This window comes from Neolamprologus multifasciatus, chromosome 18 (genome assembly GCF_963576455.1).
Source record: "Neolamprologus multifasciatus chromosome 18, fNeoMul1.2, whole genome shotgun sequence".
Classification (NCBI taxonomy): Eukaryota; Metazoa; Chordata; class Actinopteri; order Cichliformes; family Cichlidae; genus Neolamprologus; species Neolamprologus multifasciatus.
In genome coordinates, this window is record NC_140456.1 from 34,245,955 (window position 1) to 34,273,378 (window position 27,424).

General features: G+C 40.6%; 3 protein-coding genes across 4 annotated transcripts in view; 2 read left to right on the forward strand and 1 right to left on the reverse strand.

Annotated features, from left to right (window-relative positions):
* tmem68 (transmembrane protein 68) overlaps positions 1–27,424 on the reverse strand; it is a 287,792-nt gene that overhangs the window by 126,188 nt on the left and 134,180 nt on the right. The gene's annotated exons all lie outside the window — the stretch shown is intronic.
* On the forward strand, positions 1,571–17,239 carry exoc3 (exocyst complex component 3). 2 transcript variants are annotated; one of them, XM_085141119.1, is made up of 16 exons: positions 1,571–1,734; positions 2,805–3,005; positions 3,233–3,452; positions 3,578–3,750; positions 4,882–5,094; positions 5,423–5,601; positions 6,667–6,783; positions 7,992–8,109; positions 9,296–9,421; positions 10,133–10,233; positions 11,030–11,140; positions 12,487–12,628; positions 13,240–13,362; positions 13,499–13,660; positions 14,033–14,154; positions 16,843–17,239. In XM_085141119.1, exons 2-16 carry the CDS (start codon positions 2,862–2,864, stop codon positions 17,045–17,047), a joined length of 2,256 nt encoding a protein of 751 aa, XP_084997245.1. In that variant the 5' UTR covers positions 1,571–1,734; positions 2,805–2,861; the 3' UTR covers positions 17,048–17,239. The 2 variants fall into 2 exon arrangements, with proteins under 2 accessions (XP_084997245.1, XP_084997244.1); XM_085141118.1 differs by having other exon boundaries at positions 2,808–3,005.
* On the forward strand, positions 17,375–27,362 carry dnajb6a (DnaJ heat shock protein family (Hsp40) member B6a). Its single transcript, XM_085141135.1, is given in 11 exon segments — positions 17,375–18,148; positions 21,381–21,487; positions 21,881–21,994; positions 22,160–22,224; positions 23,873–23,898; positions 23,900–23,939; positions 23,942–23,983; positions 24,110–24,207; positions 24,209–24,254; positions 24,366–24,570; positions 26,542–27,362. Coding segments are annotated over 10 exon segments (807 nt in total). The 5' UTR covers positions 17,375–18,148; positions 21,381–21,422; the 3' UTR covers positions 26,648–27,362.

The following is a 27,424-nucleotide window of genomic DNA, read 5'->3' on the forward strand; positions in this document are numbered from 1 at the left end:
TGTTGGTCTTCAGACAACAATTCTGATGGCTAAAGAACCAAATGAGACAGGCGGGAAAAAAAAAAAAAAAAAAAAAAAAAAAAGAAAAAAAAGAAGGATAAACCGCCCACAGGGGCGTGCTGGGTGTTTTTTTTATATATATAAATATATATATCATAATAATCTGACAATAACTATAATATTGTCCATATTATATTTACATTATTTACTAACTACTCTTAAAATAACTGTTCAGTACAGAAATGAAGCCCAACAATCATGTTTTACAGTCCTGTGGTCTCAGCCTCAGATACTCAACTAATCAAAGTGATGTCATGACAAAAATGAATGATCTACAAAACATTTTTTTCTCCTTCATTTCTGTCACACAAAGTTGTATGTAACGTTTCTCGCGGTTAGTATCATGGTTGCTAGGCAACCTGAACAGCGCGACGAAGGCTAGACCGTCCCATTTCACAAGCCTCTCACTTCCTCACTTCTCGTACTTATAGTACGCACCGTACGTAGTACGCGTAGTGCGCGTACTTCAAGCGTGCAGACCCTGAATTGGGACACAGCCACCGGCCCTCAAGCCTGGAGTTGCCCACCCCTGGGTTAGTGCGTGCCAACTGGATAGAGCATTCTGATTGGCCCGCTAAATTCAAGCTTATTGTTCATTGGTGGATTTCTCTTCTGCACAGATAGTTCAGGGCAGCAGGAGTCACTTGATGACTTTTAGAATCATCTTTTCTGACATTTCAGTCATTCAATGATTAAAATAATATGAACTTTTAATATTCATTCAGATGTTTTCTGACTCTAAATCTTCTTTTGTCATTTCTCAGCTTTTTCTAATCTACATTTTAAACATGTTCAGGTACTTTTCAATTTCTTCTTTGTGATTGTCAGCTCTCAACAGTTCTGCACTTTTGTTTTCAGGTGAAAAATTCTGCATCATTCAGCTCATTCAACATTTTTAACTGAACATTCAGCAGTTATTTCCTTTCAGCTCAAAACATTCAGCTATCAGCATTCACACTGCAGTTTCTTCAGAAAATGTATTTTCTAGTTTTTTCATTGATTTGTTGTGGTGTGTTTAGTTGCCTTGCACAGCACGCCAAAGTTGTGTTTTTAAATCGTGCTCTATTTGGATTGGATTACACATTAAAAAAATGTGCAACCAAAAACTGTTTTTGTTCAGCTTTAGTACAATAAAAATAAAATATAACACAAACACAAAATGAAGGAGAGATGACAAAAACAATGGGAGAAAGAAAGGACAGGAGGAGAAAAAAACAATCATCACATCTCAGATTTCGGCACACTAGCTAAACTATTCATTTTAGGGAAACATTGCCATGAAAAATGTGAGCATTGATGAGACAATAGAGAATGTTATATTACACTGTATGAGGAAGAAGCAAGAAAACTGATTGAAAGCCTAAATGGATTTAATCTTAAACTAGATTTAATTGATTGACTTAGAAATAAATCAGGAAGCAAAAGTTATCAGGCCATATTTAATTATCTTAGACAAACGCATTTGTGTGATGCACCCTCCATACCAGCTGGTGGCGCTAATTCACCAATTCGTTGTTTGTCAACAGCCAAGAAAAAGGAGCAGCAGGCGTCTCCTGCGCTGCTGGGAGCAGGAAGTTGAACAACGACAACAAAGGCTGTGTTAGTTGAAATAATAACATATTTAATACTGGTGGATATGGTTTTTGTCTTCCCTCTGGTTTTGCCTTAAGTGAGGTAAGTTTCCGGCTCCGAGGAACTAGCTTGTTGTATTGTCGCGGACACTGGGACGTTTTCGCCTGTTGTTAGCTTAGCATCCATTTACTACGTTGGATCATCTGTTTTCATTTCAACGTTAGTTGAATTGTATCTTTGATCCAGTCACGACTGTGTTCGGATGCGGTGTTATAGCTGTCAGTGCAAAAACAACACTAGCTTTTATTGTGTTGCGTTAACGTTAGGCGGCGGCATTAGGACCACAGAAGCCATTTAACAGTGTCTGCCGATGAAGTGCTGTCGAGAAGACAAAGGCTGTGCCAGAGTCGTTTGGAAATGTCTTTCTATCCCTGCGACAGAGCTGACAGAGTTTAGTCCGCTTCTTGCTCTGTGACAGCTCCAGCGCCCCTTCGTCCAGATGGGATAACCGGAAGAAATGATGGACGTGACAGTCACGTGCATGTGATGTGTCAGGATTAGACTTTACCTTCAATAATTGCACAGCATTGTTGCTTTTATAAACAGGACCTTTGAAATCTGTATGTCTTCACAAGTGGAGACCCGCAGCATACAGTCCCCAAAACCAGTGGCTAACTAGCTTCCTTTTATCGCAAATTCAAAGTAGTATTGTAGTGCAAAGTAGTTGCTAAACAGCTAACAGATCATCTGCAGAGGAATTGCTTATTTGAAGACGATCAGTCAAGTTTCAGAGCTCATCACAGAAACAGAATTAGAGAAGGACACAAATGATCTTATGGCCTACAGCGTTCAGAATTTTATTACAGTGATGAGAGCATCTGTAGATCAAATTGAATTAGGTTGAATTACTGGCACATGATGGTGCTAAACATGTTCAAAAAACTTACTTCTTAAATCCAGACAGTGTGAAAGTTTCTGCCAGGTTTTAGAGTTGGGCTTTATGCTGTAAATTAGCCTTTATACACGTAGTGTTTAATGTCCACAATAATCAAGGTGTCTAAACCAGTCACGAGTGTTAAAGTTTGTAAAGCAAAGCATTGCATGAATATATGGTTAAATGTGTTTTAGAAAAGCACTAAAAGATCAGCCCTTTGGATATTTCTCTCTGTAAGCAGGTCCTTGTGTGGAAACCTTTGGACACACCTGACACTTCTTTGCTGAGCAGGACGATGGAGGAAACGAGCAGGGAGGCAGTTGCCACGGCAGTGCAGCGTGTGGCAGGGATGCTGCAGAGGTCAGATCAGCTGGATAAAGTGGAGCAATACAGAAGAAGAGAAGCCCGTAAAAAGGCGTCAGTGGAAGCGCGGCTCAAGGTGATGTTTCCTCTGTGTGTGCTGTTATTGTTATCTTAGCAATGTCTAGTATTTAATTCAATAACAGCTGAGACAAAGGTATGCTTTTTTATAGCGAATGTATTAATTAGTAATCTACACAGTAGATGGATACACGTTAAACAAGAAAGCAAAGCATTTGTATATAGCACAAAGTAATTCAACAATGATGCTGAATCTGTTTCCTGATGGTCCTTGATGTTCTTCAGGCAGCCATTCAGTCCCAGTTGGATGGTGTTCGGACTGGACTGACCCAGCTGCACAGCGCTCTGCTAGATGTCAAAGATATCCAGAGTTCATTGGCTGATGTCAGTAAAGACTGGAGGCAGAGCATTAACACCATTGAAAACCTAAAAGATGTCAAGGATGCTGTAGTCCAGCACAGCCAGCTGGCTGCTGCTGTGGAAAACCTAAAAAATATCTTCTCGGGTAAGTTCGGCTGAACCTAAAAACTTCAATCTAAAAGACGCCAACAATATTCTGTTACTATAGAAACCTTATCTGCTCTTGGTTTTTACTGGCATGGGTGTCTTTCTCCTTTGCTTTGTGTCTAGTGCCAGAGATAGTGGGAGAGACACAGCAGCTGATAGAGCAGGCAGAGCTGCTGCAGGCCCACAGGAAGCTGATGGAGCTGGAGTGTTCCCGTGACGACCTCATGTATGAGCAGTACCGTATGGACAGCAAGAACACCAGTGACATGCATCTCATTTCCATCTACTTTGAAGATGTAAGCGAACAACAAAGTCGACGTAGAGAGTTGGACCAGTGGCAGCTTTGCCCCTGAAAATATAGCTTGGAACAAAATCCATCACAAAATACAACAAACATTACAAATAAGTACAGTTTGCTCAGACTACCTGTGTGGTTGCGCGCACGCAAACTCCATTACAGTGTGCTTAAAGTTCATGCAAATAATATGCATGTGGAATACATGCAAAGCCGACTTCCAGTTGTCACGTGGAATTGTCAACTGGCATTACCTGCCTTGTTGAAGAATTTGATTGGACAAGTCAATGTCGTTCACACACAGTCACAGTGCAGGTACTTTTGTCATGTGAAAACTTTGAATGTTGAAAGCATTGAAAAGGCATAAAAGAGCTACGTCTGAAAAAAGTGAATAAAAATCTCAGATAGTAAAAGTGTTTAAAAAAAATACAGTTTATGAGTAAAAAATGGTTTGACCCAGTGTTGCCAACTTAGCCACTTTGTTGCTATATTTAGCGAGTTTTCAGACCCCCTAAAAAAAGACGTGAAAGCGCATATCGCTTTTACTCTCAACAAGCAGCGGGTGCTGTAACGCAGTCAGTTCTTCTTTTACTCTTATGCTGTTTTGTGGATCAGGTTTAAAACTACTTATAAACACACACACAGTAACTCCACCAGAGTGCCTATTTCGGGTCACTTTTGCCGGTCCAAGCCCAGATTAAGGAGCAGGGTTGGAATTGTGACATTAAAAAAACAATAATTGCTAAAATAAATTTAATTTGTAGTTCTAAATAAATTCTAAATGCATTTAGGACGTTTTTTACCCACTTTATGTCTCTTCCACGATGTTATTTCTCTCTCCAACAACGTAGGTTACAATTACATTAGCATGACCAATTATGCAAATTAGGTGATGACGTCATTTAGCGACTTTTAGGACAGCCGATAGCGATTTTCCTTACTGAGGAGTTGGCAACACTGGTTTGACCTGGCTTCATGAAGTGACACCAATTCCTTAAACTTGTGTTCACTCTTTTCTTTTTTTTTTTTTTAACCTTTATTTAACCAGACAAAAAAATCCTGTGATTAAAAACACGGCCTGGTTCAACACGAGTAGCCTCTCAAAAAGCCTTCGCTCTCTCTTCTCTTCCAGGTTCAGGGACTGTCAGACGAGCTGGCTAAACAATTATGGATGGTACTGCAGCGGTCCATGGTAACGGTTCGCCGTGACCCCACCATGCTGGTGTCAGTAGTTCGTATCATTGAGCGGGAGGAGAAGATTGATCGGCGTATGGTTGACCGGAAAAAGCAGACTGGGTTCATCCCGCCTGGGCGGCCCAAAAAGTGGAAGGACAAGATGTTTGAGGTGAGAACAGAATAATAATTTGTAAATACTGAGAGAAAAAACAACAGAAACAATTTCAAAGGGTCTGAAAACTCCCTGCCAACTCTTCTTAAATCGTATCAGTCATTGTGTTTGTGTGTACTTATCCAAAACTTTGCTTTTATTTTCATTTTCTTCATAAAATATTTCAGTCTTTGTATTTCTGATATGGTTAGTATTCTGTCAGCTGTAGGACGGGTGTATGTCTGCAGTGACCCCTTTGACTCATCTAAACCTGTGTTTGCAGTCATGGTTGACGCAGCCACACAGCCAGAGAGCATTTATGAACCTGTGGTGGATTCTGTTGCAGGTGTTGGAGGGTACAGTCAGCACTCGCATCGAGGGCACACAACCAGTCACAAGAGAGGCTGATAAAATGTGGCTGGTTCGTCTTCTAGAAATAACCAGGAAATATGTTCTGGACGATCTGATTGTTGTCAAAAATCTCATGGTGCAGTGCTTCCCCCCACACTACAACACATTCAACAGGTCAGAGATATCACTTCTTGTAAGAGTGTTTATTTATTTGTTTATTTATAAGGAACCCCATTAGCTTCCACAACAGTGGTTGCTCGTCTTCCTGGGGCCCAAACCATCAAATACCACCAAATAAAACGTTACACAATGAGTTGGATGCAAAATGTCCACATAATTTGGCTCCTACATCCACAATAAGGTTTTACAATTCTGAAAATGTAAACATGTAAATATTAAAAATTATAAAAAAAATAAAATAAAAAAAACACTCAAACAAAATACACAATTTCCATTACAGGTGACATTACCCTCTTACAATTTTTACAAATAAATTAAAAACTGCTTAAATAGGCTTTTAGGTGATTTTTAAAATTATGAATAGAAGCCAATTCTCTAATTGCATAAGGCAACTTATTCCACTGAAAAGATGCTCTAAATATAACAGAGTTTTTCAAAAAGTTACTTTTAACTCGAGGAGTTACTAAATTGTGGTTAGTTGAGAATCGTGTAGCATGATTATGTATTTCATCTGGATGCTGCAACTGAGCATAAAAAAGTGTGGTGTGTTTACCAGTATTGCTTTCTTTAAAAATACAAATAAGCCAGAGTATAATTTAGCTTGTACAGAAAGCCAAGAAAGTTTATCGTGCATTTTATCAATACTTGTATAATATGAACACCTTAACACTAATCTGGCCGCCCTGTTTTGGACTAACTGAAGTTCAGATCTGTCTTATTAGCTGCTGACCACATGATTGAGCAGTACTCTAGATGAGATAATACTAGTGCATTAATGACATCTTTCATAATTGAAGAAGTAATATAAAAAGAGTGTGAAGTCACATTTATGCTAAATGTTTATAAATGTCTTTCAGTCCAACAATCCTCAGCTTATTTGTACATCACTAAAAAACTGAAGATGAGTCTAAATCTGGTGTATTTAAGTGCTCATGTTCATTCGTATGCATTGTCCTTTTTAAATAAACACGAGTCAACAACATATTCTACATATATGCTTTTGTGTGTCGTATTCAGAGACGTGCTCACCCACATGTGCACCATGTATGCCTGTTTCAGGTTTTTCCGTCTTTACCATAATGCTGTGTCCACGCGTGTCAAAGAACTGGCCTCTGAGGACTTGGAGGCCAATGAGATTGTGTCTCTTCTGACGTGGGTCCTCAACACGTATAAGAGGTACGCACACAAAACACACTTTGCGAGTCTTTGCTTGGAAGCATGTATTTAAACTGACCTAACCCTGGGGCATCTTACTACTGTTGAACAAAACTCATGAGGAATAGGGCTGAGTATCGTCACTGATTTCTAGAATCGATTCAATTCCGATTCACAAGGTTCCGAATCGAGTCGATTCGATTCGATTCACTTCGATTTGAATCTGGGAAATTTTGACAGTCAGAAATATTATAATTCAGATCAGTACATTTACATATTTTTGTATCTATAAAAAGGAAGCTGACACACGCAAGACTTTATCAAAGGTGTGAGCATCACAGCAGAGGCCTTTGTGTCAAAGTAGTTGAGGATAAAACACAGAAAAACATGAAGGTGATTTTCCTGTTCTGGGATTTTATACAAATATTCTGCAGTAGATCAAAAACGAAAGAAAACCATTAATAAACACATGAACATTACCTCTGAAGTTACAGCGGTTTTATTACAGACCAGCGTTTTGCATTTTGCATAATTTTTAAAAGTTTAAATTTGTTCAGTATTGAACGGCAGAAATTAGGTTTTCTTTTCGGAAGTATATAAAACGAAAAAAAAAAACATCGGCCGACAGCCTGTAAACAACGGTAGACTTGTGCATAACAAGCAGAGAGAGAGAGAGAGAGAGAGCTGTGCATCGTGGTCGAAGCAAAACAGTAAAAGTCAGAGTGAATCCATGACGATGTTTATGTGACGCGTAGTTTGGATCTTCTTTTGCTGCTGGTTCGGTCAATATTGTTTGGAGAAACTAACAGCTTTAGAATCAGCGCATTAGGGGCGTGAACACAAAGCGCGGAGCCGCCGACAGATCAGAATCAGCGAGCTGTCAGCTTTCAGCCCCGACTGTGAGAAAGGCGACATCTAACTGATTCTGATCCGCGGGCTGCGCTGTGTGTTTAAGTCTTTGTGCAGAATCCATGTACCTGCTCTCATTTACTGTCTTAGCTGTTTGGTGGTTGTTGAAATTTTGTGATCTTTCACCAGAGATTCTGGCACTTCGGGCAAAATAAATTTATATTAAAAAATCGATTCAGGATTTTAATGAATCGATTTTACGTTATCCAAGCCAGAATCGATTTTAATTGATAAATCGATTATAAAAACCCACCCCTAATGAGGAATCTGCCGGTGTGACAGATGTACTGTTATAGAACGAGTGTGTGTGTTTGTCCCAGCGTGGAGATGATGGGCCATCCAGAGCTCTGTTCAGAGTGTGACATCCACCAGCTGGAGCCTTTGCTGCCGCGAGAGGTGGTGGACGACCTGCTCAGCAAATATGTGAAGACCTTTACAGTAAGTTACTACCAGCAACTCTCTGGATTGTCTCATTCAAGTTATTGTGCCTGTAATATTTATTTATACAGTATATTGTGCAGTTTAAATTCTCATGTAATTAAAAACTGTGAGTGCTGCACTACAGTAGACCGAGTCCTTGAACATCCAACTGCAAAAAAAACCAACTCCTCATATCTGTAACTTGTAATGTCAGCATCTCATTAACCCTTTAAAGCCGGTCAGAGCAGCACGCTCCGTTTTGTGTAACTATTTTTAAATCCCGGTAGCTCTGCAACCACGTGAGCTAGCGCAATAATTTTTTTTGCATATGAAACCAGAGGAGTTGTACTTACATCTTATGCCATCAGCTTGTCCTCGGTCACAGTTTCCTTCCACATATAACTTTGCAAAAACTGCATAAAAAGCACTTGCAGCAACAAAAACATAATATTCCAGAAACACGCTTTGCTGATCCGATCAGCTGTTCATAACACTTCCTACATCCATCAGCGCGAACTATCACATGTCCGCCATGACCTGCCCGAAACCGGAAGTGATGTCATTTTCGTGGAAATGTAGTTTTTTTTACCATATAGCCTCATGAGCCTATACTGGTGTTTTTAAAAGTTATCTTTGACTTTATGACTTTCTGTGTGGTTTCTGGGATGCTTAGGACTCATATTGCACTGCTGGAAATAGTTTATTTTGATGCATATGCTGCTTTTTTGCAAATTTGCATTATAATATTTATTTTCATTTTCCTGCAGTGTATAAAAATTGGTGTATTTCAAAAATAAACTATGAAGACACTCAAAATAAATTTCCTGTGGTGGGAAACTATTTTGTGCAACTTTTTTGTATTTACAGTTTTGAGGGATAAGCCTCTTAAATTTCTCTAACTAGAAATATATGTTAAAAAAAACAAAAACGATTTTCAATTTTTTTTGTAGTTTATTGCACTTTTTTGCAATTTATGTAATTACTATGCACTTAATGCAGACATATTATTAAAATCTGGGCTATAATGGTTGTATTGATGTATAGCAACTTGAAATGCTCCCAAAAATGGCTCCACAGCATGTAAACATATAATATAAGCTCTGGCGGACTTGGTTCTATGGTAGGTCTTAAAGGGTTAAAAAATGACAATATGTCACAAGGAACAGAAATCAAGTCAATTCCTGTTTCTGTTTGACGTCTTTAGTCTAATATAACAGGCTGGCTACGCAAGGCCCTGGAAACGGATAAGAAAGACTGGCAAAAGGAAACAGAGCCTGAGGCTGATCAAGACGGATACTATCAGACCACGCTGCCGGCCATTGTCTTTCAGGTAACGCACAGCTGCCCTGTGAGGAGTGAGCCCGTATAGAGCTTTAAGATTCTCAGTATCTGGACTGTGGGTTCTCAGCCAGATGATCCACACTGTTACCGTCAACACTCATATTACAGACCACGCCTGTTTTTTCAACAGCATTACTAGTTACCTCTTTAAAATGTAACAAGCCATGTAACTACTTTAATTAGTTTAACTACTTGAAACACACAACACTTGATTAGTTGTAAAAATGTTTCAACAGTAGCAGAGGATCCTTCACAGGTTCCACACGTTCTGTTACGTTTTGTGTCTTTTGATGTTGCACCGTTTTTATTCCTGTAAACATTTGTCTGTTTATTCACTGGCATGCTCACCTGCCTCAGCCTGGTTCACAGTAATGCTCTTTGATTGGCAGAGAAGAGGCAGAGCACAGAAGGGAGGAGATAAAGTTTTATACAACTGTCATTAAACTTGGTTATGTTTAACTAGTTACTCTCCAACACTGCTCGTTGTTAAAAGTAGTTTATTTTCACTGCACTTGATGAAGAAAATGAGATCTAAAGCGTGGTGGGGGAAGTATCGGGGTCACACTGATCAGTATTAGACTGAAGCTGTACCTCACTGACTGCAGTTTAAAGGGTTTGCTGTGACATCCAGTGTACTGTGTGATGTCTGCTACATTGTACTTCTTGAAAGTGCTCCTCTGATTCTGTCTCGACTCCTCAGATGTTTGAGCAGAACCTACAAGTCGCTGCACAGATCGATGGAGATTTTAAAGAAAAGGTTCTGAAGCTTTGCCTGAAACAAATGAACACTTTCCTTATCAGGTATTTCTGTCATACGCTTTTTTTTTACTTTTCTTGTAACAGTTCAAGAAAAATGTCAGTGTGATTTAGAATTTTCTGAAAGTGTCATTTAAAGCACAGCTTTGTGATGAGCACCTCCTGGAGTAGTGAGTTTCAGGCCTTGATTTTCATGCTCAGACATGCAAACCCCAGCGCTGTGCAAACAAACTTGTATTTTCCTGTAGCTATTTCCTTGTTTGCACCACTTTGTTTTCACGAGGACTTAATAGTCCACTGAGGTGTACACTAAGGGACAACTGCATGAGTTACACTGACAAATACCTTTATTTCCATTCTGGTGCTGCAGGTAAAATCATTCACCAGCAACCTTAATGAATTGAGGCTGCACAGCACTATATACTAAAGGCCTTATAGGACTCGAGAATTATTAGTCTGCATTTTCTAGTGTTGACTTATTGTGAGACTGAAACAATTCACACAGTTCTCTGAAAAACTGTGGACCAGTTAAAACCAGCGTGATGAGACTTTGTCATTAATCATTGAAGCTTGAAGTATGTTAAACATTTGAGAGAATCTGGATCATTGTGATGAATAAAACTGTTGTGATGTGAATCCGGTTCTAATTGTTTCTGTTCTCACTTCATTCGGGAGTGTGCTACAAGTGCATCTCGCAACAAAATGAACACCCTCAACGTGGTTCATAAAAGTCCCTGGTTCTCCAAATTAAAAGTAGCTAATAATGAATAGTAATTGCATCCATTTAGAGAACAAACTACGGAAACATCTTTACCAGTAACTATGTGTGTTTTGTTTGCAGGTACAGGGAGGAGGCAGTGAGCTACAAAGAAGAGCACCTGAGAGACAGGCAGCTGCCTCAGTGTTATGTACAGTATATGATAGCCATCATTAACAACTGCCAGACGTTTAAGTGAGTTGTAATTTCATTCATGAACTAGTGTTAGCATATTATCCAAATAAGAGGTGGATTACTCTGTAATTTACCCCGTCAGCCATAACAGACTGATGGGGTGTTGTCATCAGCTCGCTGGGCGGGGAGGCAGTCGGCATGAACACCTAAGATTGTGACGCCATAGGTGCATCTACGAATGATCTCAGACAAGTTCAAATCACACTGACGGGCAGTGTGCTGGCAAAGATTGTTGAAGTCTGTCTGCTTACCTGTGCTTGATACAGTAAGAGCTCAACGACACGGAGCTCAAGCTCACACATACAGCTGTGATGTGCTGAGATCTTAAGGAAGGCAAATCACTTTCATCAGCTGCTCCTGTTTGTTACACACATCCTGGTGCACAAGAGACAGCAGCGGCTAACAGAAGGGACAAAGTGTGTGTTGGGTTTTCAAAATAAAAGCTCTCAGTTTCCTAATAGAAGGAAAATGTGCTTCAGACATTTTTGGATTTTCAAAATATAAGCCCTTAGTGTTATACAGGAAGTTATTTTATTGACCACAGGTATGTGTGTTGATTTTCAAAATAAAAGCCCTGTTTCCTAATAGAAGGAAAATGCGCTTCAGACATTTTTGGCTTTTCAAAATATAAGCCCTTAGTGTTATACAGGAAGTTATTTTATTGACCACAGGTATGTGTGTTGATTTTCAAAATAAAAGCCCTCAGTTTCCTAATAGAAGGAAAATGTGCTTCAGACATTTTTGGCTTTTCAAAATATAAGCCCTTAGTGTTATACAGGAAGTTATTTTATTGACCACAGGTATGTGTGTTGATTTTCAAAATAAAAGTAATGGGACAGTAATTATAAGAATTTCACAAGATTGTCCCTTTTTCATAATAAAGGCCTCTGCTTATTGGTTGATGCTGTCAGCAATATGTGCTACTCAGTCCTCCGTCACTCTTTATGAACTGCAGTCAGCTGGAAGATGTTGCATCATGTGTTTTTTATTGTTGCACAGGTTTTACCCAAATTCATGCTTTACTGGTATTACATTTAGCAATGCCTGTACTGTTTAAACAATTATAATGTTATATGTCTTTGTATTATTTATTATGTTTTAATTAGTTTTCAAAACTTTTCATACTGTTTTGTTCGTGTTTAAAAAGCATCACAAATTCAAAAGTGGTGTTCTGGAAGTTATGGTGAGGAAACAAAAATATGCCAATATTAATATGAGCCACCAGGGTGTGATATGTTCTGTAAACACAGGCTGGCTCACCGCTGGTGCTGTCTGTCAGTGAAACTGATTTATGGGTCAGTCGTGTTATGAGGATTCATTTGTAAACAGTCCCATCTGTCACTCAGGGAGTCCATCAACAGTCTGAAGAGGAAGTACTCTCAGTCATCAGAGCCCACTGACAGTGACGCTGCCATAGAGAGGACGCTCAATGAGGTGGCAAAGGAGGGTTGCCAGTTCCTGTTAGATGAAGTTTTCCTGGATCTTGAGGTAAAAAAAAAAAGAAGTATATTTTTAATAATACTGTAGTTACTACATGTCTATGTTTGTTGTATTTCTAGTTTCATTTTCTATAAAAAAAAACCTCCAGTCTGATATTGTAATCAGATTTTTATTAAATATATTATAAAAGGATATCAGAGGAAGTACTTTCTCTAGTCTTGCAGCAAAGCATTTAGCTACTGTTTTGGTGTCCACTTCAAAGGAATCTAGGTGTTTATAATCAAATTTAAATTCCTGTTGATCAATAAGAGACAGATGAATCTGCTGTATATTAGGTGTTGTTGCTTCGTGGGTCTGTGAGCGAGTAAATGACCAGCCTGCTCTCCTTGCTCACACGTTGTAATAATAATAACACAAAAACTTTACAGATTTATCAGCTGAAAGTGAGTCGAACTCTTATTTAAAACAAATTCTCTTATTATAAGATTTCGATGGTGCAGCTGAGTTTTATTGCAGAGTTTAAGAGGTTTCACAAGTTCCTGTGAAACAGCTGCACCAGCTGTTTCACAGGAACTTGTGAAACCTCTTAAACTGAATGATAAGAATTTCCTCTCAGATGTTTATATACTGATTAATGATTCTCTCATTGTGTTTTCCAGAGTCACTTGAACGAACTGCTGACCAGGAAGTGGCTGACAGGCTCTCATGCTGTGGATACCATCTGTGTGACGGTGGAGGACTATTTCAATGACTTCAACAAGATTAAGAAACCTTTCAATCAGGTAGAAGTTTTGCAAACAGTCATAGAGTCCAGTGAAAGCGCATAATGATGTTTTCAGCTGTAGATCGGAGCTGTTTCCGTAGCTTCCACAGCTGTAGTGTAACTCTACTCTGAGGCCGAACCTGCTCTGTGTGCAGGAGATGACGAGCGAGGCCCTGCGCAGGGTGGTCGTCGAGTACATTAAAGCAGTGATGCAAAAGAGGATCACTTTTAAAAACCCTGACGAGAGAAAGGAGGGAGCTGAAAGGATGATGAAGGAAGCTGATCAGTTCAAGTTCCTCTTTAGAAAACTGGCTGCGGTAAGTTCATGTGTGCAGTGGTGTTTGGTGTGGAAACATGTGGACAGTGTGTGGTTCTTCTCTCATGTTGATAATTACTGCTTATAGCTCATGAAAATCATAAATCCAGGATCTCGAATGACTACAATGTTTCAGATTAATCAAAAAATGAACTAAAATATATTTCAAATGTATATTAATTTAACATAATACCTCATTCATTCTTATATTGACCTAAATGAGCTCAGACTCTTTAAAGTTTTGTTTGTGTGGATTTTGTACCCTAACTCTAATTAATGTGAAGAGTTTAACAGCCAAGCAGATGATGCACACGATCCTCACGCAGCAGCACATGAACATATTCTTGGTTCTCTTTTGTTTGTCACCATGCAGGGTGAGGACACAGACTGGCTCTGTGGTGCCATCACTGCTATTGCAGAAGTGTTCAAGCTGACTGACCCCACGTTGTTGTTCCTGGAGGTCTCCACGCTGGTGTCGAAATATCCTGATATCAGGTACACATGCTAACGCTCACTAGCATTCCAGCTGTTGTCAGCATCATTCCCATATTTGCAGCATGGTAGTTTCGACATATACAAGAACTGTATACGGCACATTTACACTAAACATTTTTTTCTCTCAAATTGCTGCTTTCATGGTCATTTGAGGAAATAGCACAAGCTTTAACTGCAGTAGTTACCCTGAAAGAAAACCTACACAAATCGTGTCACCAGTTCAGATCTGAGTTTGAATAAAAGACATTAGGTTGCTTTTCCTTAAAATAAGCTTTTTACCCACCACCATACATTTCTGCTGTAGCTGCACAGTGTCACATGACATTCATGGCCAAGGAAGTTGTTGACATAATTAAAATAAGCTGTGCAGTCTGCTAGTAAAATGAAACAGGACAGTTTTGCACAGAGAGGACTTCCTGCTCTCAAACTGATACAGATGTAACGCTGTCTGTGAAGCTGGATTTGATCTGTAAGTATCGAACGTGTCATCAAATTCATTCCTAAAAATCAAAGTACTTATTGTTTGTTTAGTGTAGGAGTAATGCAAATACTCACATTCATATAGTATTTATTTATTTTTAAGCTTAACCAACACTTTATTCTATATATCATACCTTACATGCATTAGAGGTGGGAATCACCATACATCCAACGATATCGATATTATTGCAATTTTTAAAAAATAATTTTGCGATATTCAGATTCTGTACATAAAGGTAAACTTTCTCAATCATCATTTTCTCTAATATCAAAGTCTCACACTCAGAGTCTTTCTCTCATTTCAGTTTTATTGTTGACAAACTGAACGGTTTGTATTACAGTCTAGTCCAAACTTAACTGAATCAACCATCTGGTACAATTATAGCTATTCTGAAACTATGCAGTTTATGAAAACTATGCAGCCCCTTCAGCAACTGAAGAATTTGAAAGTAAATTAAAACAAAATATAATTTTACATTAAATAAAAAAGTTTTAAACTTAATTAAAATAAAACATGTCTTAAATTAAAATAAGTAAACTGTCATGTTTATTAAACACATTTGGACAGTGAAGGAATGTCAGGATTCCTTGCTCAGAAAAAGGATCAACATGCTCTGAAAGTCAGAGCACAAAAACCTTTTTGTAACAAAATATCGATTTCTGCTGTCCCTGTATCCATACATTATTAGCAAACAAAATATCACCATGCTACACAGTATCCATTTTTCCCCCACCCCTACATCCATGCACGCCTTTAGACTGTGGGAGGATGTAGAGGAAAGCACACGCTCACAGGGGGAACATAAAAACCTGACATAGAAAGGGCCCCAGCCAGGGTTCAAGACACTTTTGCTGCGACAGTGCAGCCATTAGACCACCACGAGTGATGACCCGAGACGCGGGATGCAGGAAACAGACTTAAAAGAAAGAGTCCATGGCAGTTATAAGGAACCACAATGGAGATCCAGACCTGGTGCTAGGAACCAGGGGAAAGAAACCAAGCAGCTTCTAACAAATTTATAGTGGAATAAATATTCAGGTGTTTGCCTCTCGTGTGCAGGTGTAGTTTTTTAATTTGATACATTTTAGTTATCAGTTTTATTGTTCTCGATGTTGTGTGTTCACTGATTTGGAGCTTTAAGTGCACATTAAGCACTAAGTGTGTAAAGCTCATTTATTGAGCCCATGCTCTTCCAACACTGACAGAGCTGTAACTGTGTCTGTAGCTGGATTTAAGACGTGCTCACATTTTTGAGAGTGTTTTTGGCGCCATCTTCTGTCAGTACAGAAGATTACATCACCAGGTTACAAACTTTAAGCATTTATTTCAGACAGAATCACGTCTGTGTCAGCCTTTGAGAGCAGAGCTCCATGATGTAACATGTAGTGCTTCATGTCCACTTTGAAATGCTTCTGGTTAAAGTGGAAAACATACAAAGTTAAAAGATCAAAGAACTGATGAATATTCCACTCTGACTCCAGGTGGGAATTTGCTCCTGACGTCGCCGCATTAGAAAAGAGAGTTTTTCATGCAATCTGTTTAAACATCTCGATGAGGGCGTGCACGCTGAATCGTGTTTTCTGTTAAGCATGACCACGCCATGAGAAGAAAGCATTTCAGACTTAGTTTAAAAAGAGAGTGTCTTGGGCTTCACTAATGTTCGAGTGTGCCTGATCACTGAGTGAGCCGTGACGCACGATCTGATATCCTCGTGTTGGTGTTGTTCCCAGATCATCATACTAAAGGTTGTTCCAGGATCAACATTGCAAGTGACCAATCAGAATGTTGTGATGTCATACTTTTGCGACTTCGGGAAAAACCGGCGTAAAACAAAAAACTGTACTTAAGCTGCGAGAAACCGCCTTTGTCCGCCGATCCACGGACCCTAACCCTAACCCTGACCCTTTAATAAACGCTAAGCAGAATTGATATTGTCCTTGCAACATTGGAATTTCATAAATGCACGAATGGGTTGGTGCGCAAAAGAATAACGTCACAACAATGTGATTGGTCACTTGCAATGTTGAACCTGGAACAACATTTTCATGATGATCTGGGAACAACACCAACACGAGGATATCAGGTCATCCGAGCCGTGACAGTGCTACCAAGGCCATCAACTGCTACACCACGTGGAATACAGCATGTGTCTATAACGAGTTTGCCTGTACGTGGCTGAGGTTGTTTGTCCCTCCGGCTCTCTGTAGGGAGGAGCACATCCAGGCGCTGCTTGCCGTGCGTGGCGACGCCAGCAGGGAGATGCGGCAGATGATCATCGGAACGCTCAGCGAGAATAAAGTGTCACATTCTGGTGTCACGCAGTCCATTTTTAAAGACATCGCTGTGCCCACCATTGCCATGACGACCATGACTACAATGACCTCCATGGCAACCTCAAAGCTGCTAAAATAAAGCCTATTTCCATGTCCAGCTCCTTCGGTCACACTAGCATAACAAAGGATACTTTATTTTCACTGGTTCTTGCAGCCTGTTTTCTGTGTTCACTCGTTTTGTTCCTGATCACACGCCTGCTTAAACAAATACAGTTTGTATTGTATAAATGGACTGCATCACGGCTTTAATTAGAGGTGCAAAGCATCACAAGACTTTATGTCCTCTCCTTTTACTGAACTTCCCTGTGTTACTTTGTTTCTTGTCAGTCATGTTTCTTTACCTTGTGTACAGCATTCAGTTAACTTACAGTTTCATTTTTAAAAGCCGATACTTCAAATTACATGTATGGACTGAGCATTAAAGAAATGGAACAAAAGCAGGATACCTTAAGAGAAAATAACTCAAGAGGCCGTGGTATTCAAGTGTTTGTTTTTTAATATTTCATAGAAAGTTCACATGAAAAACACCTGGATCAAAAAGTTCTGGTAATCACCAGAAGCTAAAACCAACCAGACAAAGGTCCCAGAGAATCAGGTGATGCTCTCCTGGTGTAATTCATTCAGTGTCATATTTCGGCCGGACCCCATCCTAGATGTTATGGGACAAGAGGTGGGGTTCACCATGGACAGGTCACCAATCTGTTGCTGGGAGACAACTGTGCACACCTACAGCCAATGAACCTGACATGAGTGTTCAAGAAGTTTGTATCCAGTTTCTGTGCAGTGCTGCTGTATAATAATGGCAAATTCAAGACACGGAACATGCTGTAAATACTGACAGTGGGTAAAAGTCTACGACAAACTAATTCCCATACGTCTGTTTGGGAATGTTTAATGATTTCCAAGTCGTGATCCTGGACACTTCCGCTAGTGGTCAGCAGCTATGCCGCCTGTGTCCGGTGGGCGGCGGTAGAGAGACGCTAAGCTTGTTGTTAAGCGTCGTAGCTAAAGAAGACGCGAGGCGGGGAAGAAGAAAGAAACAGGACGTTGTGTTAAATCTGAGAATGTGCAGATTGCTGAAGATGAATAAACCTCTTTAGTTTCTGTCACGGCCCGATTATCAGACCGTGTGTCTGCTCGACAAACCGACTGAGAGCGCAGACTGCTGATCCTCCGCTGGGTAAGACTGATAGCGTTCACGATATGGCGACTTTTGTTTACTGCCGGCCGGAGCTAGCTTACTTTAGGTTCGCCAAGCAGCTACTGGTACGAGTAGTATTTCAGTGAGATTGCTTTCTGTTGAATATACTTATGTTTAGTCTTCTCGCTGTTACCATTAGCGGCTCTTTCAGCCCCTGTTAGCCGGGTAGCAGCAGCTACTCTGGGCTCAGAGAAGTGAAGCCCGGAGAGTTTTGTCCGGTTCAGATGGTAACTGAAAGGCATTCTTCCATTTTACGTTTAAATCGTCTCAGTCTGCCTGTTTTCAGACTAAATATGTAACTGGCAGGTAAAAGTGCGAGACACAAGCTGTTGGTGTTCATGTTCAGGCCACACGTCTGCACAGGAGCGGCTCACAGGGCTGAACTACACCTTTATGTTCAAAGGTGGAGCTGGAGGAATCAAATAACATCTTTCACAGTTGTTTTTAATTTGAAGAGTGGCGCTGCTTTCAAAAAGTTCAGTTTTCTGTTGTAATACCTGCACTGATTTTTCTGAATCACATATGCCCTCCATACTTTAATAACGCTCATATAAAAAGACTAATACTAAGGTTGAAACTAGTTTAAATTAAACTAAAGTAACTAAAACGAAACATTTACAACTAATAAAGCTGAAGCGAGCGAGCAACTGTCGAAATTAACTGGATTAAAAAGAAAAAGTCCAAATGAAAACTAACTATAAAGTACAACATTATAACTGATCCACAGAATTAAATTCAAAATGATCAGAAGACCTAATAACCTGCATACGCTGAACCAGAGGGGAGAGTTTCACCTACTGGGCCAGTTTTAAACTGTTATTTTAACAAATTCTCACCAGGTGGGACCTTAAAAACGTTACTACAAAGGGTTCTTGTTGATAATGTCATTTTTAATCCTTTTGTACCAGAGCAGGGCGTCAGTATAGCCTCTGTACTGCTCACTGCACTATCGCTGCCCGTGGTTAAGGCGCAGGATGCCTCAGATAAAACCACCACATGAGTGCCGATATTGGAAGAGAAGAAGTCGAAACTGGAAGCAAGGACTTTGCCAAGTTTTTCGCAAACTTTTGTAAACTGTTCCCCTTTAACTCCTGAGCTGGAATATCATTAAAATGTCAATAAAAACCAACACGATCGTATCTTCAACCGGCTGCTGTGGCCATGGCGCAACATGCCGGGTTACAAAAGTCAAGAGGTGGAAGCACCACAGATAGCACGGCACGCACCACGTGATGTCACGTCACTCTGTGTTACAGTGAGCATAAAAACACCATATCCACAGGTCCCGCCCATTACCCTGGAAACGCCCCTGTGCCAGAGAAGTAAGTAAGTAAGTAAGTAAGTAAAGTTTATTTATTAAGCGCTTTTCACAGACAGACAATCACAAAGCGCTGTACACAAATATTAAAATAAACAATAAAATCAAATAAACATTATATACAATGTAAAAGATCAAATGTAAAAAATATAAAATATGTAGATCAACAAAAGGCTTGTTTGAACAGAAGAGTTTTAAACTGTTTTTTAAAGAATCCACAGAGTCAAGCAAACGTAATTGTAGTGGTAAACTGTTCCACAGCCTTGGGTCAACAGACTGAAAGGCTCCGCCCCCTTTTGTCTTCAGTCGTGTACGGGGAACAACTAAGAGACTCTGAGTCTGTGAGCGGAGATGACGAGCAGCAGTGTCATTTATAAAAAGCTTGGATAAGTAATCTGGAGCCATTTAGTGCTCTGTATGTTAAAACAAGAATGTTAAAGTGAATTCTAAACTCTATTGGGAGCCAATGTAAAGAATATAAGATGGGAGTAATGTGAACACGCTTGGTAGAGCGAGTCAGTAGTCTGGCTGCTGCGTTTTGTATTGTTTGGAGGCGAGAAAGAGATGATTTATCCAAGCTAGTAAACAGGGAATTACAGTAGTCTAAGCGTGATGACACAAATGCATGAATGAGTTTTTCCAGTTCAGCTGACGAAACCATGTGTCGCAGTTTAGAGATGTTTCTTAAATGATAGAAGCAGGAACGAGACAAAGATTTTACATGAGAGTCAAGGCCCAGAGAAGAGTCAAATATTACACCGAGATTTCGAATATTAGACTTGACAGATGGACAGAAAGAGGCAAGAACCTGACTGATTTTAGGATGTAGCTCAGGAGGAGCTGTGATCATGGCCTCGGTCTTGTTAGTATTTAGAACAAGGTAGTTGCTTGAAAGCCAATCAGAAACCTGGGTTAAGCACTGGACTAGGGTGGACAGCCTATCCAGCTGATGAGGCTTAAAGGACGCATAGAGCAGAATGTCATCAGCATAAAAATGATAAGACAGGTCGCTAAAAGATTGAATGATACCAGCTAAAGGAAGCATATAAAAAGAAAATAGTAATGGACCTAAAACTGAAATGCATAAATGTTCATTTTAAAAAGGTTTTCAATTTCAGTTCAATTCTGTTTTATTTCTAAATCACAACAACAGCTTCGTATTGTGGGTAAAGACCCAACAGTCACACAAAGGACTTAGTTTCCATCCTGGAAACCACGAGGTGAGCAAACTGCTCTATCAGGCTCATACGGTGCTGTGAGGTTTTCAAGACCCTGTATGTGAGGATCAGGGTTTTAAATTCAGCACTGAATTTAACAGGAAGCCAGTATGAGGAGGATGCTCTCCCTTTCTAGTCCCGGTCAGTACTCTGAGTACAGCTTTTTGGATCAGCTGAAGACTCTTCAGATAATAATGAATTACAGTAATCCACCCTGGAAGTAAATAAATCATGAGGCAGCATGGTGGTGCACTGTTGCCTCACAGCAAGAGCATCCTGGGAACCAACTCCACCATTCCTGTGTGGAGTTTCACAGAATTCCCTTCAACTGTTTATACTTTTGAAACATGAGTCATCTTTACTTTTATTAAAGCATTCAGTTTCTCTAGAAACGAATGCAGCACACGCTTCACTTTGGAAGTGCCTCTTTGCTGAATGAGGTAATGAAGGAGCCAGTGTAGTTTCTTATCTGCTGTTAAGAGAATCTGATCTAATCTTATTACAGCTGCCACGCAAACACATCTGAGGCACTTGGCTCAGTCTGGAACATTTCTTAACAAATTGGTTGTTTGACTGCGATCCCACAAAAAGACTTCCTGGAATCCAAAATCTTCAATATTTCTGCAGACGCAGTGATTTTGAAGCTAATAAGCAGTGGCTGTTTTCACTGTTTCAGGTTCACCAGGCTTTCTGAAGTGTCTCCAGTCATCCACTCATCATGGTGGAGTACTACCAGGTTTTAGGAGTACGGAAGGATGCGTCTGCAGATGACATAAAGAAAGCGTGAGTTGAAGTTTTAAATGTGGTCCTAGCTGAGAACCTGCACAGAGATGCCATCGCCTGCAGTTTTCTCAGGCTCTGTCTGGTTCTTTATTAATAAACTGCTGAAGGAGTTCAAGCTAACAGGTAAGTGCTGCAGAGCTGCGTCACATCTGCACCACCTGGGAGCTGAATGAACTATCCTTTATGTGAATTGGGAGTGAGAAGAGTAATAGTTCCCCCTCTGACATGAACAGAGCGCCTTGCAGCGTGCTTTGAGGCTTCAGCCGACACATAGCGGCACATTTCACTTTGAAACCTGGTCAGACAATTCAGATCAGATCATGTTTTGCTCTTTTACATCTGTACTTGTTCATTGTTTTCACTGCAACAGCACCTTTTACTTCTGCTGTGCAGGTACAGAAAGCTGGCCCTGAGGTGGCACCCAGATAAAAACCCGGAGAACAAAGAGGAGGCTGAGAAGAAGTTCAAGGAGTTGTCAGAGGCTTATGAAGTCCTGTCTGATGGTTTGTATCACACCTGTGTGCGACGGTGTGTTTTCATTGGGTCGACTCAGTGAAAACACACAGTTCTGTCTCTTCGGTGATCCTGGTATTTCTGTATTTTATTGTATTTATTACTGTTTCCCCACAGTTTGTTTTCAGCTTTTGAAACTTGTCACTTCCCTGTTTTTAGCAACAAGAGGAGTTTATATGATCGCTATGGCAAAGAGGGGCTGACAGGGAGCAATGGTGGAAGAGGTAAGCATCTCTTTTTAAATGCACCTGTAACTTTGTGTGTGTGGTTTGAACACTGGCACGAGATCATATTTGTAGCATTTTTACGATGTGTGAGGGCGTCATCGCGTCCACTTTAACATTTTCCGTGGAGATTGTCAAATCGTGCACATAGGGATGGGAACTTCCACATGCTGTGTTTCAAATGTTTGTGCATGTTGGAGGCGCTTCCCCTCTTTGTTGTGATCAGTGGTCGGCCCATTACTCAAAGTCATTATTGCACATATCACACAACACTTTTATTAAAAGTAATGCAGTTACTTACACTACTTATGTAAAGTCATCTGACACACAGGCTGCAGTTGTTCCTGTCCCGCAGTCTCCACGTCACCATCGCGCTCTCATCCTTTTGTATAATAAAAATAAAATTTAGGGATGCAACGATACCAATTTTTTCAAACCGATACGATACCGATACTTGGATCTGAGTACTTGCTGATACAGAGTACAAAAAACGATACTTCTACCACACACACACACACACACAAATGCAATGAATTGGAAGACAGGTTTTATTTTATTCTCTGTCGATAAAAATAAAATCTTAATAAAAATGACCACAAAAAAATTTCAAGTGAAAAATAAGCACTTCTGTTAAATTATTGCAGAGTCTCCACATTGTAATTAACAAAATATCACTGAACTATTGGCACTGTCTCGAGCTTTCAGAATAATAAATAAACACTTCTGTTTGGAATAAAATAAATACAAATTAGGTTTGAGAATAAAATAAACTTTTAAATTGTTGCAGAGTGTCTATATTGTAAACAAACAAACAAAATAATGAAAGTATTTGGCATTGACGAACAAACTCCTCATCTGCCCGTGGATCATCAGTCCACTGTGCCGTTAAACCGAGGACTGACATCGCACACACACTGCTTGTCTTTACCTCTTTAGAAAGTTTTGGCACCATTATCTCCCTGATGTGTGGGCGGTTGGAATTTCATATCGCAGCTCAAGTATGCTGAGAAGACGGTGCAATCCTATGTTTTCCACGACCGGCATGGCTGGTCATCCAGAGCGATAAAATGAGTCGAGCCTCTGTTATTTTAACTGCCCGTGGATTTTCTCTTGACATTTTTCATCGCTTTTCCAAAACCTGAGTTAAAGTTGGCCTGTTCCACACTGCTGACATTTTGTTTAGCCTAGCTACAGCAGCCTCCAGTTCTCTTTTTTATCTGGAGCCGCCAGTCTCACTCGTCTAACCCTGTGCCTGTTTAGCGCGGGATGTCCCCCTAGTGGCCAATCTAAAAACTACAACAAAATGACAAGCCACCCTCTGATTAATGAAATAAGTTAGTATCGGTTCATGGTATCGGTTAACTTTTACGAGTTAACCGATACCACATTTTACAGTATCGGCCCCGATACCCAATACCAGTATCGGTATCGGTGCATCCCTAATAAAATGAATGTCCACGCTGGAGGACTGTGTCACTATTTTCCCTCCACCGACACACGAAATCAGCTGATCGTAGCGAGAGTGCGAGAACTGATGAGCGGCATCGTGAGGCAGGCAGATTTAACGATTCCGAGGAATTGGAATTATTTTCCGGCTCTGGTCGGATGTACACTTTTAACATCGCTTTTGACTGACTTGATATTTCAGGGGCGCACTTCCACAATGGAGAGCATTTTCCATGAACCTTTCACGTTCCGTAACCCAGAAGATGTTTTCAGGAATTCTTTGGTGCCAGAGACCCATTTGCAGACTTTTTTGGTAAGACCTCCACTCAGCTGAACAAAGCTGGTACATCACTGAGTCTTTGAACTGCATGTTTGAAGACTTTGGGCCTCCTGCTGTGGTTCTCAGCTATTCTTGCACTCTGACTCTTTCTCCTCTCAGGTCCAGATCCATTTAGCGATGACTCGTTTTTTGGTAGTGGCCGGCGGCACCAAGGCCGGGCAAGTCGTAGCCGGTCAGGCGGCCCTTTTTTGGGGGGCTTTTGGTTTCCCAGCCTTCGGTGCCGGCTTCTCCCCTTTTGACCCAGGTAAGCTGTTAGCCAGCGTAGAGCACACGCTGCTGCAGAGCGGCTCCACAACTGTTGGCAGTGTTGATCTTTTGCTTAAATGAATTAAACACATCAACTTTTTACTTTTAGCCTTTGGTTCTTTTGGCTCCATGAGCGCCGTGGGTCATATCGGTCACATGGGTCACATGACAACAATGGGCAGTATGGGAGGTGGCGGCTTCACCTCTTTCTCATCAACCTCTTTTGGAGGAGGAGGTGGAGGAAGCATGGGCAACTTTCGATCTGTGTCTACCTCCACCAAGACCGTCAACGGCAGGAAGATCACTACTAAAAGGTACTGACCTACCAGACGGCATGTGACAAAATCTTCACTGCGACTCCCTCATGTGCACAGAGCAGCGATGTGCATCGTACGGTTGATGTATTCTCAGCACAAATCTTTATTCCATCCCTGCGGTGTCATAAGTGAGCTCAGCCTCCGCGTCGCCCAATTCTAAACCAAACAGTCGCGCTAACTTTAATGAGAGATGAGCACAATCATCGCATCCTGGTGTAGCAACACAGTGAGTCCTTTCAATGCATAACCCATCCAATACATCACTTGTCAGGGAAGCAGCTCTTTGAGCTTTTCACAGGTTAAAAATGAAGCGAGAGCAGCTGGCCGACGCCGATTCTCAGAGGAATTCTCAGGAATTTTAGGAATGTCCTCAGCTGGATGTGCTGTATGAAAACTGAATGCTTTTTAATCACAGCTGAGATCACAGTCAGATTAGGCTGACGTTTTTCTGGTATCAGCTTTGCAGACGTTGGTTGAGGTTTTGCTTTAGTACAGCGGCGATCTTGTAGTAAGAGTCTCGTCACATGGCAGCCATCTTTGTAATGTCCATGTGTTCCTGGTCTGTGAGCAGGAAGAAGCCCATAATCTTTCTACTTATAGTCACTTTGATGTAAACAAACCGTTCGTTCTGTAACCCAGAAGGTTTCCAGTGTTTCCAGTGCAGATAACCTGCTGTGTGCACATGTGGATGTCCAACAACATAACTGGCTCTATGTTCTATGCTCTATTTGTCACTGATAGTTGTGAACTGCTGTGCAAATCGTATCAATCAGTAAATCAGAAAAAGGTCTAAGCTTTCTGCCACAGGTTCTTCCTGACTGCTATCATGCAGCGTGTACGGATGTTTGCATCGCAAAAGCCAGATGATCGGAGATAATATCAATACATGCTTCATGCTTTCTGCCAGTTTAAGGTCACCTTGTTACTTAGCATTATTTAACATTTTTTGTTTCTTACCTTTCCACGGAGTCACAGTTTAATCAGACTTGGCTTATTGCATTTTGAATCCCTGATGTTTATAAAATGATCTAAATGTGGTCTGGATAGATGATGGATAGTGAATGTTTTAGTCTTACTGTGAATTTAAAATCGAGACTTGGATCAGTCCTGTACATTTGTGTCTTTAACTCTTCACGGTGTTCCTGTGTGCAGGTTAGACTTTCCATACAGGTGCTCACATTCACACAGTTTCTTTTTTTATTGGTTTAAATCAATTCCAACTTCTGCCTGCAAACGACACATCGAATCAGTGCATAGCTCTTCTGTGAAGCAGAGGACAAATGGATGGTTTCATTTCAAACTGAACCAACATGAACATGGGGTGGCTGTAGGTCAGGTGGTAGAGCAGGTCGTCCACTGATCGGAAGGTTGGTGGTTCGATTCCTGGCAGTCTACATGCCAGATATCCTTGGGCAAGAGACTAACCTCAAATTGCTCTCCGATGCATCCATCGGAGTGTGAATGTGTGTGAATGTTAGCTATGAAGTGAATGCACAAGTTGTGTAAAGTGCTTTGAGTGCTCAGATGAGTAGAAAAGCGCTTTATAAGAACCAGTCCATTTACCATTTACCATGAAACACTTGTCAAATTGCGACCTCAGAGTGGAAAAGATCCGTTGCTTGTATAGAAGCAGCCAGAGGTGTTCTGTAGCTTTGTGTGTCCTTTGTTGATGATTTTTCCAGTGTAGTTTTCAACAGCATCAAGAAGAAAAAGCCAAACATTTAATTTGGAGGGAAGTTTCCAAAAAATCCAGTGTGCAAAAAACAGCTCTTATTTGAAGTGTAGGCAGGAGTTAAGGAGAGTAGGAAGGAAGTAGGAGGTGAGGCAACCCATGTTTACACCTGCCTAATCATCATCTCAGCAGACTAAACGCTGCACCAGCAGACGAGCGGTACGAATGCTGCTCCCATTTACGTGTAAAAGGATTTTCACGATTCAGATGGTGTCAAATGCTCTCTGTTTCTGCAGAATTGTAGAGAACGGTCAGGAGAGAGTTGAGGTGGAAGAGGACGGCCGGCTACGCTCGTTAACCATTAATGGCAAAGAGCAGCTGCTGCGACTGGAACACAAGTGAAGACACGCAAACGTCCTCCACTGGAGAAGTGTTACCTCAGTACCGAGATCCCAATAAAACTTGAGCTCACAGTGGAATAAACAAAGCAACAAAACAATGTAATAATAGCTGTGTTTCATTAGGTTACTTATGTTGTGCTGTTCCATTCATGTCCTTCCCCTGCTGACTCTCATTTGTTAACCAACACTTTGACTCCAAGGGTTTTCTATGCATTTAGTTGTTGTCTATGAACCGAAGCCGTCCTTTATTTTTGCTCAGGGTGGTGTTATTTTAACATTCGGGACCACAGTATTGTTTTGATGTTCTGATATGACCTTCCCCATTTCAGTACTTTGAGCTTCGCGTCATTCACAACGAGACGTGACTTTGCTCCTTCATCTGAATCGGGAACAAAATGATTTTCATTTTGAAACGTGGGTCAGAAGTTTCTATCCCAGCACCCCACGTTTGTTGCTTGTCTACCCGATTCTTAATATTTATTTATTTTTATTAAAAACACAATGCTGGTAGGATGTGTTTTGCAATTTTATATGTTCTAATAACGGTGTGTTTCTGTTTATTTAATGACGCATGTATACCTGTTGATGTCAAGTCTTAATGTCAAAGCTTTTGATGGAAGGCGTTCCATAAATGACAAATGAATATGGAAGGAATTTTGTGTACTTTGTAAACCAATAAATCTTGAGTTTCATCCTGTTTTCAGGATGTTGAAATATTCGCTGCCTCTGGCTTTAAGTTTTCAGGGATTTAGATGAACAGCTTTCAGTGTCCATCGTG